The 16,658-nt window shown below is 37.7% G+C and overlaps 3 protein-coding genes across 3 annotated transcripts; 1 reads left to right on the forward strand and 2 right to left on the reverse strand.

The window, feature by feature from the left end:
- Positions 1-284: 284 nt before the first annotated feature.
- Positions 285-2,530, forward strand: LOC140772144 (cation transporter HKT1;1-like). The gene is made up of 3 exons (XM_073114062.1): positions 285-1,792; positions 1,872-2,096; positions 2,198-2,530. The coding sequence occupies exons 1-3, from the start codon at positions 495-497 to the stop codon at positions 2,394-2,396; spliced, it is 1,722 nt and encodes a 573-aa protein (XP_072970163.1). The 5' UTR covers positions 285-494; the 3' UTR covers positions 2,397-2,530.
- A 914-nt stretch (positions 2,531-3,444) lies between these two features.
- Positions 3,445-6,139, reverse strand: LOC140771958 (reticulon-like protein B23). Its single transcript, XM_073113811.1, has 4 exons — positions 5,858-6,139; positions 4,871-5,012; positions 4,256-4,325; positions 3,445-3,913 (listed from the first exon to the last, which is right to left on the reverse strand). Exons 1-4 carry the CDS (start codon positions 6,055-6,057, stop codon positions 3,798-3,800), a joined length of 528 nt encoding a protein of 175 aa, XP_072969912.1. The 5' UTR covers positions 6,058-6,139; the 3' UTR covers positions 3,445-3,797.
- A 2,036-nt stretch (positions 6,140-8,175) lies between these two features.
- LOC140771798 (pumilio homolog 5-like) lies at positions 8,176-16,213 on the reverse strand. The gene is made up of 10 exons (XM_073113498.1): positions 16,050-16,213; positions 14,728-15,404; positions 12,864-14,287; positions 12,628-12,769; positions 12,412-12,519; positions 11,619-11,831; positions 11,409-11,519; positions 10,886-11,080; positions 10,119-10,290; positions 8,176-8,391 (listed from the first exon to the last, which is right to left on the reverse strand). The coding sequence occupies exons 2-10, from the start codon at positions 15,373-15,375 to the stop codon at positions 8,369-8,371; spliced, it is 3,036 nt and encodes a 1,011-aa protein (XP_072969599.1). The 5' UTR covers positions 15,376-15,404; positions 16,050-16,213; the 3' UTR covers positions 8,176-8,368.
- Between the last annotated feature and the right edge of the window lie 445 nt (positions 16,214-16,658).

Genomic DNA, 16,658 nt, shown 5'->3' on the forward strand with positions numbered 1-16,658 from the left:
AAATCTGAATATATATATATATATATATATAGGAATGAAAAGATAAACAGAGAAAAAGGAGAAGATTTTTGAAGAAAGTGATGGATGAAAACACTGTATCTACGCGTAGATGGCCACTCATTCTTCCTAGCATGTATTCTTAATGCATTATTTGCCTGTCAGACTGTTCCAAGAGAACATGTTGAATTAGTAGAGAGAATTAATAGCAGGGAGTCTGATATTCTTTCTACTTCATACGATGTGAAGTGTCGCAGCATCGCTGTCAGAATAAATCAACCAAGAACTTCTACCCAAATGAACCACATCTTCCTAAATCTTATCTTACTATACCACCCACCTTTTGATGCTATAAATTTGGAGGAATTCAGAAGCAAACCTGAAGTAGGACAGTGCTCTCAAGCAAATGGCTAGTTTTCCACAGATGTATTCAATTTCATGCAGACAATGTCCAGGTTGTTCCAATTCCTTGTGAGCTGGAGCAGGCAAACAGTTTCATGAACATGATGAATACTTTAAGCATTTCCATGGGCAATTTCCAGCATACACAGGCATCTATATCAAGAAAACTACCTTCTTTCGCCAAATTTGCCAGATCTGATGTCTTCTGGATTGTCGGGAAGAACTTTCGACGTCTCCTCGCATCTATATCCACCAAACTATCCTCATTTGCCAGATCTGCAACAGATTATCTGGGACGCTGCCTCGAGTTCATCCTCTTCTATAGCAATGCTTTCATAGTTCAGCTTGTTTACTTCATCTTGGTCTCCGTCCTGGGCTTTCTAGCTCTGAAAGTTCTGAATCCGAGAGATGATGCAACTAGCCGTCCTGAGGACTTGGACTTGTTCTTCACCGCCGTCTCCTCGTTAACCGTTTCAAGCATGGCGACCGTCGAGATGGAACATCTCTCCAGCCGCCAGCTCTGTGTCCTGATTCTTCTGATGGCGGTCGGCGGGGAGATCTTCACCTCAATCCTCTGCCTTCAGTTCAAGAAGGCCAGACTCAAGAGATCAGAGAAGGAAGATTCGACCAAGAAAAGTGTGGAGTTGGTCATCATGGACATAGAATCCCCTCCTACTTCCACCAACATTAATGATAAAAAGGATACCAAAACAAGTATATCAGCCGTAACTTGGTCTGAAATCCAGATCGCCGGCAGAAAGGATCTCAAGTACAGTGCTCTGACAATGCTGGGCTATGTCATGGCCGGCTATCTCACAGCAGGGATTATCATCAGCTGCGCAATTACATCACTCTATCTTTGCCTTGTACAAGATGCCAGAGATGTCGTAAAGAGTAAGGGGATCCAAATTCCCCTGTTCTCCATCTTCACCGCAGTCTCCTCATTCGTCAACTGCGGCTTCACGCCGGCGAACGAGAACATGGCCATCTTTAACAAGAACTCCGCGCTGCTCTTGCTGGTTGTTCCTCAGATCCTAGCAGGCAACACGCTATTCCCCCCATTATTGCGATTGAGCATATGGGTCTTGCACAAGACGTCTGCAAGAGAAGAATTCGGTTTCATTCTTCGCCATCCTCGGGCCGTCGGATACAAGCATCTGTACACCTACGTCGAATCCATTTACATGGTTCTCACGGTCTTCGGGTTTATTGCGGTGCAAATGGTGCTGTTTTGCTCTCTGGAGTGGAACTCACAGGCGTTGCAGGGGATGAGCTCCTACCAGAAACTAGCAGCATCTCTGTTTCAGACAGTCAATTCAAGGCACGCCGGTGAATCGGTTGTCGATATCTCCACCATTTCCCCGGCAATCTCGGTGCTATTCGTCGTCATGATGTCAGTAATCTCTTCTCTAGTCCTCGCGACGATTGGTAATTAAACTATCAGTATCTTAGTCGATGAGCTTATATCGCAGGTACCTTCCTTCCTACTTCTCATTTCTGCCGGTTAACGGCGACGAGCAACCTGCGTCAGCCGAGAAAGAGAAGAGCAAAACGAGAATTATATGGAAGAATTTGATCTTCTCCGAGCTTGCCTATTTGGTGATCTTCATCATGCTGATCTGCATTAGCGAGAGGAAGGCAATATCGGCAGACCCGTTAAACTTCAACGTTTTCAGCATAGTCTTCGAAGTGATCAGGTAAATTCCAAGGCCATCTCTTTGTATATATTAAAAGGGTTTTTATTGTCTCAGTATGCATGGAATTATACATATAATATATATATATGTCTCCATTGCAGTGGATATGGGAACGTGGGATTCTCGTATGGATACAGCTGCAAGAGGTTACTGCAACCAGACAGCTCCTGCAAGGATGCTTCATATGGGTTTGTGGGGAGATGGAGTGACGAAGGGAAGGTGATCATGATCTTGGTCATGTTTGCTGGAAGACTCAGGAGATTCAATACTGAGAGAGGAAAAGCTTGGAAGTTCGGCTAGATTAATTATCATCACATGAGAAGAGGATGATCCTTTTTCTTTTTCTTTTTAAAAAAAAAATAAAGAAAAATTAAAATGTAATTCTCTACTCATCCTTGTCTGATCAAGAAGAGCAATTTTTCTTTTTCTTTTTCTTTTTCTTGTAAATTAATGTCTCTATATCTTCACCTAAATATTGCGCTGGAGAAATTATCAAAAAAGAAGAAATATATGAGCAGGTGACGCGTGGCAGGAGCGTCCGGTGACGTGGAGGGATTCGAAGAGCGCCACGTAAAAGTGGCGGTCACTAGAAAGGTCGTTTTCTCGATAATAGATCCTTTCGGTCAACACGGTAGTGGCTCTCATCGTGCACGGGATTTACTAAACTACCCCTACAGGCGGTCTGATTCGTTGCGTCTTGGAATCTCTCTGTACGTGTACCTCCACGAAATTTGTCATATAACACCCAAACTTTTCCCTTTATCATCATTCACACCTTAACCTTACTCTCCAAATATTCTATTTGTTATTCGTCCCGTAAATAGAGATTGTTCTATTAGTTAATAAAAAATTAACATACTTTTCGTTAGCTCTATCTACATCAAAATATTTTTGAGGTATTAAAAGTAGGATATAAGAGTTAATAATAAATATTTATATAGTAAAATATTAATACCAATAAAAGCAGAATATATGATACAAGTTCACTTGTGAAATAAAAATAGCCTTATTCTAATATAACATTTTTTATACTAATATTTCAAGTAAACAATCACTTAGATCTATATTAGTATAGTGATACATCTCTCTCATCTCCTCTTTTATCCAACATTTTTATATTTATCAATTACTATTTAACACTTAAAAAAAGACATCACATTAATCAATAATATCTGGCTCTAAAAATTGATGCCCCTTCTGCATTTAGAAGTCCACTTCATATTTTATTGACAGTAATCAGGATTTACTTCACATTTCGGCTTTGCACAGTTCAGAGTAAAATCACAAGGAGGCGAAGGAGCAGAGTTGTTCACCTGGATATTCACAAGCTAAGTGTGACAGTTTACAATCAAAAGCAAAGGAGATGATAGTGAATATGTTCTTGAAAGTAGGAATAGCATACAAAGTATCCATGTACAGTAGTACATCTCCACAAAAGATTAAACAGTGAAATATAAGGGAAAGTTCCACTTTCACAATATATAAATTTATGAATCTATGGTTCACATACTACCTTATCAGTATTTACATTTTTGAGCCTCTGGACTTTCTTCTCAGGAAAATGTCAAAAAACACATCATGGTAACCCAGCAACATTGCATGCCGCTCAGCAATACGTTGAGATCACACATCCAAACCAATAAGTAGTCTTTCAGAAACCAAAACACAAGAAAACAGTGGTCGTCCAAGTAAATGTACAATTTACATGGAATCCTGGACTCCGGCAATATAATCTCTTCTTACGAAAAATCGCGAATTGCACCTGTCAATTAGCGGAGAGCTCTGCGCAAGTACATACACAGAAAACAAGCATAATCCTGTTCAAGATACCGAGAAATAAGTGAGAATCACAAATTTGTTTCCTTGGTCAACCATAGCCAGAGTAAATGCCATTTAGAAATCAGAGATCATCTTTAACATGCCATGTTAGATAATTTTGCATGTTGAGGTTACTGATAATACATATACTGACGGTGCATTAAAATGCCATTGCAAGCTCACTGGTGCCAGGAATTGTAAATGAAGAACTTCTGGAGTGGGAAAATTTGGAAAACCAACTGAGAATAGATAGATAGGATTTTGAGTGTTCAAACACCATTTATAGCATAATTTCACCATATACAGATATACATATCTAAATAAAGATGATAAGTCTTTACCGGCATAAGCAATTGTAGCACCTGAAGCTACTCGTCCCAGAGCTGACAGGAGGTACAAAATAACAACCACCTGCAAGATTAACAGCAAAATGAAGTCTATATGAGATGCATATTGCTTTTAAATTTTAACATACAAGGAAAGGGGAAAGGACCAACATAGCTTCTCATCTATTGGTTGCACCACTGGATCTACCAACAAAGAGAAGCAAGAATCTTGAAGAGATACAATTTAAAAACTCAATGAAATGAAGTTCCTTTACCAAAAATTTTGTTTTTGCCTCTAAAGTTACATAAAAATCCATTTTATTCAAAAATGTAATTACTCAATAGCCATAAGATAATCCTTCAAGTGCACATACCGTACTCTTTCCAGTAAAAGGAAATGAGATCATATAACAACAATTGATATGAATGTCAAAAGGGAATCCAGTGAAAAAAGGCTTTTGGATAAATGGATGCTGTATAGTGAAGGAGACTTAAAGATGAACATGCTTAAAACTAACTTCTAGATAAGCATCCAGTTCACCAGACATAAAGTGAGAAGGGGCATTCAAATAAACTTTCATACGTGAACTAAAGCCAAAGGTTAGAGTAACAGTATTGTAGGAGAATTACTTTAAAGAACAGCCTCTTGTCATGCCCTGTTGCAGCAACTCGTAAGACAGACTCTGCAGCTCCAATTGTGTTAGCCAAGCAAGCAGCAATACTATTTGCAGTGTCTTGAGATATTTGCCATTCAAGAGGATCCACAGGCACTCTATATTTATAGAAAAAACTAGGCATAAATAATTATCTCAGAAAAAAAAGAAGAATATCAACCCAAAAAACATAACCAAAATGCTGCAAACCACAAAGTATGCCATAGGAAATATGAATAAAATTGAAGATAAGGACTATACAGATGAAATAGCTAGAAATATTGAGGGTAAAACAGCTTAATACAATAATGTAATTCAAGGTATGTTTGAAGAAGGTATCATAAATTATTGACATAGTAGGCACATAAAGGTATTAGACAACTAGATGCAAATTAATGATATTTGAACAATTATACTGATAAAATTACATTATTTTGATATAAAATGCAAGAATTCCCAAAATTCAAGCACCTAAATCTAAATAGATGAGAACTTGTATAATTCAACATGTTGATTAAATTATATCCTATAAAAAAGATTTCTCTTTTTCACTAGGCTTAGGACTCATTTACTAACTCATCCGATCAACACAAACCACTAAGATGAGTCTGTCCAAAGCCGAGGTTCAAAAAAAAAAAAAAAAAAAAATGCAAGTTGAAGCTCTTATTGCCCCTCTCCCTCCCTCAAATATCAGCCATTAGAAATTGTGTACTTCGCAACGCCACATAGATAAACCAAATAAAACCCTAAAAACGCTCCATTTTAAAATTTCCGTCACAGACCTCTCATTTTTCTCAAGAATAAGATCATAACAAGCCAACTTTCTCACACAAAGCTTAAGAAAGAACCGACTCGAATAAGACAAAAGAGGAAATCTACAGAAATAAAGGTCAGATCGGAAGCAACTGGATCACCAAAAGAAAGAAGCAAAGACTGACGCGATCGAGAAAAGAAAGATGCGTACGAGATGCTCATCTGGCGGAAGAGCATGCCTAAGATGGCGAGTGAGCAGAGGAGGACGATGAGGACGTCGGCGGTGAGGGAGAGGAAGCTCGACTCCCGATATGCGCAGTGGTAGTACACCAGGCTACCGCACACAAGAACCACCGCCGGCCGACCTACCTCCACCGCTCTAGGACCCTCGCTGGCCCCATCTTCCTCCATCTCTCCTCCTCTTCCTCCTCCGCCTTCAAGAATCTAAAACCAACCCTAATTCCATTGAAGAAGTCGTCCACTTTGACTAAGAATACTGCAGCAGAATAGTCGGAGCGCCGACTTCGTTAGTACGTAATAAATAACTAATAACCTCTTTGCATTTAACGCCCTAATTTATTTTCAAGTATTTGCAACCTAGAGTAAATTTTTAAATTTGCAAATCCCACCCAATATTTTATCAAATTTTTGTAGATCACAATGTGAAGGTGGATTTTAATCTGATTAGATGCAAATTTCTCTTATATATACTGTTAGAATCTATTGCTTCTTATTTTTAATAGATAAGAAAATCATTTTTTAATTAAATATTAATATAGAGAATTTTTTAAATAAATATTTTTTTTTAAGAAAAAACATGTTAAGAGCAATATCACAACCTATTCATCCTGTCTTTTGGATTTTATTTGCTTCGAGTTTAAATTTTTTTATCTTATTCAGTAATTAAATAATATTTTATCTAAATTTATTTTATTTTATTTTTAAATAAAAAGTAAACATTTCGACCTTTCTTTGGTTGTAGCTTCTGGTAATAATAATAAAAGAAAAGGTTGCCGAAACTGGGCATCAAAAGTGGAGATAAAAGAAAAGGGAAGTATAAAATATTGAAAAAGGATTGGGCAGCAGAAAAGAAATATAAAACAAAGAAGGATGGTGCACCACTGAAAGTAGCATCAATTAATGGACGGTTTAGAGACTTTAATAGCCTGGAACTAGGATAAGAATAATTTTTGACCAACACTCTTCCGAACTTTATGTTATAAAATTAGAACGCTGATAAAATTAGCGTTTTACTTTTAAATGAAAATATTAATCATTCAACATCTATGATCGAAAGTTAATAAAATAAACTGCTATAATTATCAGTAATTTATTTATATTTATTTGGGCAACTAACTTTATTTTTAATTAGCTTCCATGAAATATTGATAAGTTTAATATTTTACTTGTTTATGTTTATAAACTGCCCGCCTTAATTTTTTCTATGTTTTTTTTTTATCATACGACGTTATTTCCTTAAATTGAAACATTGATAAGTTTAATATTTTACCTTTAATTATATTTAAATAAACTCCTCTTGATATTAAATTTAGGATGCGATCCATTATGATAATAAAATTGAGAGAATGCTAATCTGGTTAAAACCTCAAACAAGAGAGCCAAATCTTTTTCCTTTTTAACTTTGAGAAAAGAGTCTCAAAGAGAGTAATAACTCAATTACATTAAAGTGAAAAGAATGCACACAGTGCTCACTCCAAATTTTTGCAAGATGGGAGATGGGTAGAAGTAAAAGATAATTACCCGAGACGTCAGCCCAAACTGGACGGCCAACTTTGAAAAGAGAAATGACTCACAAATGGGTAGAATAAAGTCACATTCCAAGAAGATGGGCTTAACTAACTCCTATGGGGCATTGTGCAAAGGATGATGGCCAATAAAGTCTTCCTAACAAAGGTTTATGTCAAGAATGTAGTCTGTCGAGATAATGTCAACCAGAGGAAAATTCTAACCTTAGAGGAGACGGCAAAAATGACACAGATAAGAGTAAGATCACCAAATTCACCATTAAAACCAAATACACAGATATCCTTTGGCTTCTTGAGGCACCAAAAATGACATCTGAGAGCATATAGTACTTGTATCTTAGCCCACCTGTTCATAAGCATCACCATCTCATATTTGTTATATATGTTATGATTCTCCTCGAGATTCATTTGTGTCATCAACACAAAAGAAAGGAAAAGAAAAGAAAAATGGTAGAAGTGATATATAGTATCACCAAAAATATCATAGCATCACACTGAAGGTTCTGCTAATACATCTACCTGCCTAGATCCCGATAGGGTTGCCAAGCCATTCAGAAGTTTTATTTGCTCGGATAAAATTAAACATGAGTAGAGTATAAGTATATAAACATTCAATCAACTGCTTCATGAGGTAACAAGCGGAAGCAAAGAGCTTCCATTATCAGCCAAATCAGATTTATAAATGAGTTTAAAGGATCAGAAAGCCAAATCACTGGGGCACATACTTTCTGCTCAAGGATTTCTATAAATAAGCATAACACCATTTTAGGCTAGATAATACAATATAGGAAACTAATCTAACTTTACAGTGATAAGGTACCTGCATGAGCCCTGTCATGTACATCCTGAAGAGATTTACAATTAACCATGAAACACTACCAGGTGCCAACCCCTTAGAAAGCCCAACCACTTTGATTTTGGAGAAAGCTAAATGGTCCACGTTTTTGCTCGGCATTTCACGAATCAGAGACTTGACTTTCTGTTAAGAGGCATATATTGAACATTAGAAAACTAAAATGATTATCTAAGGATATGGAATGTTCAACTTCCTGGATTTTACATATTCCATCCTCTAAAATGGTCTATCCATATGAAAACGTGGGAAAGCTTTCTGAAAAACTCACGGTTCTTATAAAAATTATATAAAAATGAAAAGAACTGAACATGATGATCAAAACCAAGAAAACTTATCCCACATAAACCATGCCAGCGGAAGAATAAAAGTATACAGCTATTCACCAATCAAGGTAGTTAAAAGGGTTAATATGTTCATAATTTACTTATCGGTAATACTATAAGATGAATCCGTGACTAAGTCCAACTTACAGGAAAATGATGCAAAAACTAAAAAGTACGAGGGCATAAGACCATAAGATGAGCTTAAGTAGATTGTTCTAACAAATGTCTAAGTAAAGAATAATTACTTCAGAGGTCAACAGATATTATCAAGAAAATATCCAGATAGAAGACATCAAGTATAAACTTTGACGTGGTTTCATTTAAGTAGGATTTTGCCCTTTTAACAAATGACATGTTATGACTCTTGGAGTAACCAGGTTTATGTGATGTGATACTATTTTTGTCGGTTCGGACATGAGCTCAAAATCAGTTTGCTAGGTTAGATATAGCGTTAATAAAACTTTTCCATATGATAAACCACGGAACTTGGTGTTCCAGCTTCATATGATATAATTAGTAAATCCTGAATAGCTTACGAGTTAAAAACTTCAAGGGTGTGTCTCTGTGTGTGTGTGTGTGTGTGTGTGTGTAAGGTTTCTCCCTTTCAAAATTTATATGACAAAAAATGAGCCTGAGCTGAGCCCGAGCAAAGCCCGGGCTTGATGAGGAGGAGACTAATGAAGAGGAGGAGACGGCAACAGCTTACCGATGGAGGACAAGGAGGCCGGATGAGGAGGTAAAAGGAGGAAGATGAGGCGTAGGAGGAGGCCGCTGGAAGAGGTCGGAGGAGCCGGTCAATGGAGGAGGAGGGCGAGGAAGAGAAGGGCAAGGGATGACCATTAAGGGGGCGTTCTTGTCGAGGGGGACTTTGATTGAAGTGATGGAGAGGAGATCGATAAGGTCTCATAGAGAAAAAGAGGGAGAGAGTAACAGACGAGAGATTGTTTGGTAAGTAATTCATTTATGAGAAGATGAGAGGGAGATAGAAAAGAGCCAAAAGAAACAAAAAAGGCATTAATTACAACAAAGAGGAGAGAAGGAAGGAGTTTATTTCTTTATTCATCGGTTACAGAGAAACAAGAAGATATGCTTTGAAACCATTTGTGCCCTTTTGCCTCCTCTCTCCAAATGCTATACGTAGTACCACAGGTGTAAACGAGCATTTCGAGCCGAGCCTGAGCGAGCCGGCTCCAACTCAGACTCGGCTCGAAATTCAAATCGAACCTTAAAAATAAGCTCAGGGTATGCTCAACTTAAGCCGGGCCGAGTCAAGCTCAAGCCGCTCGTTTATTTTGAGACACCTAGATCTAAGACTAGCTCTTCCAGGTATGCATGTAGTGGGATTGCTAAACTTCGTTAAACGAAAAGGCCTTGAGGTTGGTAATGCAACTTTGCAAAACCTGATCTAGAATGTATTAGGAAAGGGTAAAGAAGATGGCAATAATTATTAAATGCCAATTAAACAGAATAAAATTTATTTTGTAAAAATACTACAAATTCATTGTGTCACAAGCAAGAGATTCACACCTTCACCACATAGTTGTTCAACCCGAGCAGCAATATGTTTCCCATAAGTATATTTCTTCAAGGCTAGTAGATGAACTTTGATTCGGCTAAGCAATAAATCACGCTGTTCGTTAACACAGGTATCAAGAATTTTCTGAACCACATAGTTTGCAAACTGATCCTTCATCATTACCTGGCAGATAAATTCAAAGAGAAAAAACAAACTATTAAAACAGAACATGGTGAAATATACATGAAACAAACAATGCACAGTGATTTCATGAAAAGAATAGACATCGATAATGTTACAAATAAAATATACTTCTTAAACAATAAACTGTGGCCCTACTTCTCTCCCAAGCCAAAAAAGAAATAAATACTCATGTTGTGCACTTGAATAGTTGACCTTGGCATGTGTCCCATGATTAGGCTTACTGCTGCCTACAGTCAAATCTTGACATCTTGGTAAGTTCACTACTAAGCATGATACACCCTTATAATCTCTCAGGTCAGCATATAAATTGTGGAAACTCTACCTTCCATGTAACTGAACCAGCATTTTTGAAAATTCAGTAATACTAAAAGCATATCTCAACTACTTGGTTATTGCAATCTTTGTAGAACTCAAATGATTCGTCTTATGATAGGGAACCACTTGTGTCAAATAGTTTGGTCGCCCAATAAATTAGCCAACAAAAGAGAAAGATAAAAACAAGAACAAGGGGAATAGTTGCTAAGCCAAAAACTGAACACAGAAAGAAAATTCAGATGCAGCATTTCCATCATACCAGCAAATTATCATTTCCTTCAGTCTGTCCTAATATTTCCTCAATTAAGAGCTTCCGTTCTGCAATATTACCATATTCTAAACACTTCTCAATAACATTGGATGCATATTTATGCTGGCTCATCTGTACAACGTGACCAGCTAATTTGCTAATAAGTTGAGTCCTTTTTTGTGCCATTCCCCTCTCCAATACATGCTGCAAAAAACAAAATCATGTCAAAAATGACTCAAGTTTTGAAGGTCAAACTATTCTCTCCCATCATGAGAAAAAGAGAGGAAGCTTTTCAATAATGCCAAGGCAGATCCAAGAACCAAATCGTAAGGCTAGATAATCTGTCAGCTCAATGGATGAAACAAAATACTCACTTAGAATATATACACATACACATACACCTGATATACATGCGTTGTTTGTGTAATTACTACTTAGCATCACATTCATTAAAAAAAAATCCTCAACAGATTTATAAGACAACTATTCTGATGAAAAACATATTTTGACAGGGAAAGGTTAAAAAATTTACCTGTATAACATAATTGCCATACTGATCTTCTGCAAGAAGGCACACTGATTGCAAGATCTCATCTACAATACACTGACTTTGCATTTCATCTGTACAATGCTCCAGCACTCTCTATATTAAGTAATAGCAAGAGGATAAGAAAAGGAACTTCAGGATATACACAAAGTGTTATGATCAAAGAAAATTCTCATTTTGTGCTGACATTCCTACCTGAATCACTCGGCAACCATACGGATGTGTAGATAATGTCGCAACCTGGCCATGTAAGGCAGAAATTATGAAATCAATTTTCTCTGTCGGAATACACTCGATACACTTCTGTATAACATGATTCCCATTTTGGTCACGCACGCATCGCATAACATGTCCATCTAGTTCTTGGACAAGCTGAGTTTTCTGATCAAGCTCAATAACTTCAAGTGCCTACCAGGAGCAGAAAAGAAGAAATGTCAGATAACATGATGAACAACCCAAGGATATTCTATTTGTACATAAAATGAAGAAGAATATAACAGAAATCATTCACACTCATGGTAAGTGAAGAACCCACAACAAGAAAGTTCAAACACCATTAGCCTGTGAACTTCCCCGTGAACTACATATTAAAAGTACACATGCAATTGCCCTTCTTACTCCCTTGTCTCAACTCAACCTATCTTAATTCCACAGCAAGGAGAAACGAGGGGTAATAGCCTGTAGAAGCAATTAAAGTTCCTGTGCAGTAATAAGAATTATGACGAATAAAAAATGTATTCACCATTTAAGAACTACACCACATGAAAAGCGTATTAACAGGAACTTCTAATACAAGGCAGTGGCAAAGTAGAATGCATATTGAATCATAAACAGGAACTATGGCTTATCAAAAGCTGTTGGACTGTCAAGGAAGAGTATCACAAAAAATTTCTGTGAAACAGTAACAGCTATGTACATCAAAACTAATGTTGTATCTTTTGATTCCAGAAAACCAAATGCAGACATGACAGGAAAAGATGATGCAAACCTTCTGAATCACACGACATCCGTACATCTGAAGGCTGAGAGACAAGATATGGCCAGAAAGCTTATCAGCAAGTTCCTTTCTCTGATCAGGATTTCCATGCTCAAAGAACTGCAGGGAAAGGAAATCTTCAACACAAATTAACAAAATGACTAACATTTCCACAATTTCTACAGAATTTTTTTTATAAAAATGTCATGCACTGAGAAATACTTTTACCTTTTGAATGACATAGTTTCCAAAAACATCGGTCATCAATGAGGAAGCTTGTGGAAGAACTTCTTTAAAAACAGATGCCTTGTCTTCAGCACTACATGTTTCTAATTTTTGCTGTATAAATCGACTCCCATGTTGGTCAGCACTGAAGCCAAAAGAAACAAATGAGGAAGTAACTTTCCAATATTCGAATTCTGTTTCAATGGTTAAGGTTAATCAGAAGAGTACATAAAACTTGCCTGAATTCCACGACACGTCCAGTAATATCTGACAGCTCATATCTGCGACCTTTGTTGGATTTTAACTCTTCAAGAAAAGAGCATGGCTTTGGTTCTTCAGCCTTCTCACGCCCTCTTGGTCCTTGCCAACCAGAAAAAGAACCTACTGTTCTTCCAGGGCTGAGCTGGACTCTCATGTTCTCGTTTCTTTTTCCTGAAAAGCCTGCTCCAGTGACTGGGAAACCTTGATATGATGGACTTCCCAGTGGAGAAGTTGGATATTGTATCAGATCTCCAATGTTTGGATTCCTCCCATAATAATTTGGATTAACATCTGCAACTTTTCTGCCAATGGGAGAGTTGATACTACCACTTCTCAGAACCGGAGGCATCTGACTAGGTAAATAGGCTGTGGGAAAAGGTCCTTTCTGTGGATCATAATTACCTGGTGGAACTCCAATAGCATTCAGTCTAGGAGACACATCATACTGATCTGCACCTACATATGCATCTAGAGTAGGATGCTGGAAGTAAGGCATAAAAGAATGATCAGGAAAAGGTGGACGAATTGCTATCCCAAGCTGTCCATAATTCTTGTATAAATGCTGAAAATCAGCTCCATAAGACATAGTTCCTGCAGCAGAAACTCCAGGTGCTCTAAGATTAAAGTTTGTGTTGAGAGAACTGTCAAAATGGATTGGCATAGCATTTTGGGGAGGATAGCCAGGTATAAGTGTTGGCATCAATGAGGTGTTCACAGCATACCCACCCATGCTGAACTGCTGAGGCAATAAGTTAGAAATCTGAAAATTAGGGTAGTAGGTGTTCCCATAAGTTGTTGCACTGGCAAACAGAGGTGGTGTAATGCCAGTTGGCTGTAATACAGGTTGTACATCAACAGTAGATAACTTCGGAAGGCCATGAGAAAGGTGGTTTGCATTGTGAGGAAGGTGCATCCCTTGAGATGGACCAAGCTGTGCAAGAGATGATGCACCAGGAGTTTGCAAGACAACCTCTTGAGCCTGCTGTCGTAAATGTTGACTTCTCTTGTCAGTATCAGCTAGCCGTAAACTCTTCATTTCATTTTCAATACACGGAGATAAGCTAACCTCAGTATCTAGAAAAACCTCATTGTTCATGTTGTTACCATTAATACTTGATTCTGCTCTTAGGCCTCTGTGCAGACTGACAGTTCTGTCAGAGGATGTTGAACATGGGAATGGCATAGTAGGAAGATTATCATCCAACATTAACTGTACACCTGATATAGGAGTTTGATCTTGAACACCAGTTGAAGATGTTTTTGTCCTTGGACTAGTCATGTTAGTTGGAGAATCATGTAGAATGCTAACACAAGCATCTGAACCAGCTGATTGACCTATTGCACTGTCGCCTCCAAGATGAGACTGATTATTGTATAGAGATGGAGTCCTGGGCAAATCTTCCTGAAGACAACATAACTCAGAAACTAAGATGACTGGCTTTTCTTTCTGATAAGAAATAGTTGCACCCTTATTGCAAAATATTCTCCACTAAGAACCATATGTCATTACAAAGCCAACAAATATATGTAATGTGTGTGTGTGTGTGTATATATATATAGTATTCTATGTCTGGATTAACCATTCCTAATGACCAGCGCTAGCAAGCTGACAAAAAGATAAGGTTTTGGTAGAAATCAAAACAAAGAAGAATATGCAACTATTTGCCCAATACAATATATTGCAGAAGCTTTTCCAATGTCCTAGTTATAGTGAATATGCAACTTGTGAAATCAAATAGAAAGAAGACAGATATTTCAGAAAGTATCATAAAGGAGGCATGGACAAGCAAAATTACAGAAGTAACATAAAGAAACAATAGCAAAGTGGAGAAAGTCAATTACCTGCATCAGATTCATAAGACTTCTATGAGAAGCTGGCAAAGAGGATGTAGATTCTCCAGATACAGACTCAGCATTCTTTTCAGTCCAATCAACTGTTTCCATTCTAGGTGACTTATCATCTTCAGATTCTTCCTTGTGAGTTGCAAGGGCAGGTCGTGCGAGGAACAAGGATAACCTGCTGCTGTCATCAAAGGAGGGCACTCTCCAATTCTCACCAGAACCACCAATATGGCCGATGAGATGTCGATTCTCCCGTGAGATCAGGGGTGGAGGAAGTCTAGGATTTAGATTCACATTTGCACAGTAATATGCTAAATAAGCTGGGTGGGCACGAAGTTGCTCTTCAGACTCGCAGCTTTCAAATGCATTGCCTACATTTTCTAAGTTAGCATCCAAGCCAGAGGTTCCTTGACCTCTGAAGATATTAAATGCTGCACGAGAACCTTCCATGCTAGGAGGTGCACTTCCACTGCGACTAGGACCAGTTATGTTTCTGCTTCCATGATACCTTTGCCCTTTTAAAAGCAACCCCAAATCTTCAGCCACTAAATTGCCAGTGGATGAAGCAAATGCTGCAATGCCTTTATCCACTGGCCAGTTGCCAGAGCCGCTTCTTTCTGTTAACCTTAATGGACTCTCTGTTGCCATCTGTTTCAGGTGGTTTTTACTTCATTGAACTGTTATCATATAAAATGTGAGTTTTAAAGATTTGCTGAAAAAGAACTTGATAATGCAACTTTATTGAATTTCATCACTAAAGATTATAATTTCAGTCCAGAAAGGGCCATCACAGCATAAGTTTCTATTGAGAACAGATAAATGAAATAAACCCACAAAAGTGTAATTCTCCAGTTTCACAGAGGAGCAACAATACCCCACTTGAAATAGGGCACGAACGCCACAAGTAACTCTCAGGTCTGAAATTCTCACTTTTTAGTAATACAATTAGCAACTAGACCAAAGAAACACAACAGGATAAAGGAAAGACAACGAGGATCAATAAAACTACCAAACAATACGATCAAACAGAGAAAAAGTTTACAACTTTCAAACCATAAATTCAAAATTCCCAACTCGCAGTCAATTAAAACTCTTCCTTATCCAAATTCATCCACCAAACTCCGGAAACCAAGACAGCACCGCAGAAAGAACGATCACTCCACCCACAAAAGCATTCCAACTCGAAATTCAACAGAAAGAACAACTCAACAAACTTTAACAGCCCCGAAAGCGTCGAAGAACCGGGACCGATTCCCAAACCCTAACATAAGATCGGGGAAGGGAATGAAACCAAGTGGGAAGTGAAATAGAGGAACCCTCACCTGCTTTAGAGCATCGAGATGGAACACGACCTCTCAGAAACAGCAATTGGATCGACGAACAGTTGTCTCTTGGAACTCTTTTCCTCTCTTTTTTTTCTTCGAGAGAAGAGAAGAGAAGAGAAAAGAAGAAGGGAGAAGAGGTCTTCGCTCCGGAGCTCGAAGCCCGAGATGTCGCTTCTAAAACCCTCAATTGCCGGGCTTTAAGAAATTTCCGCTTCCCGGGAGACGAAATGACTGCGATACCCCTACGTGCCCGAGTTTTTCACCAAACTACCCTCTCAAACTTTTTTTATACACCTCTTATCTTATTTTTAAAACTTAAAAAAAAAATACTAAAATACGTGAATTACCGTCGAATTCCTTTCAATGAGTTGTATATAAAATTATATGTGAAAACTCTTAGAAGTGGTTTAACTAAATTTCAAATTAATTACAGAAGTGATAAAAATAAAAATAAAAATAAAAATAAAAATAAAATTGGCCAGACTTTAAATAATAAAATAATAATTAAAAAAAAAACTCCTGATAGGATCGTCTGCAGGTAATATTTTCCGGATTTGAAACTATCGACTTATCTTTAGCTGCCAGATAACAAGGTGGACAAAAAGA

Source organism: Typha angustifolia, chromosome 12 (genome assembly GCF_048772165.1).
Source record: "Typha angustifolia cultivar Huaian chromosome 12, ASM4877216v1, whole genome shotgun sequence".
Lineage (NCBI taxonomy): Eukaryota > Viridiplantae > Streptophyta > Magnoliopsida > Poales > Typhaceae > Typha > Typha angustifolia.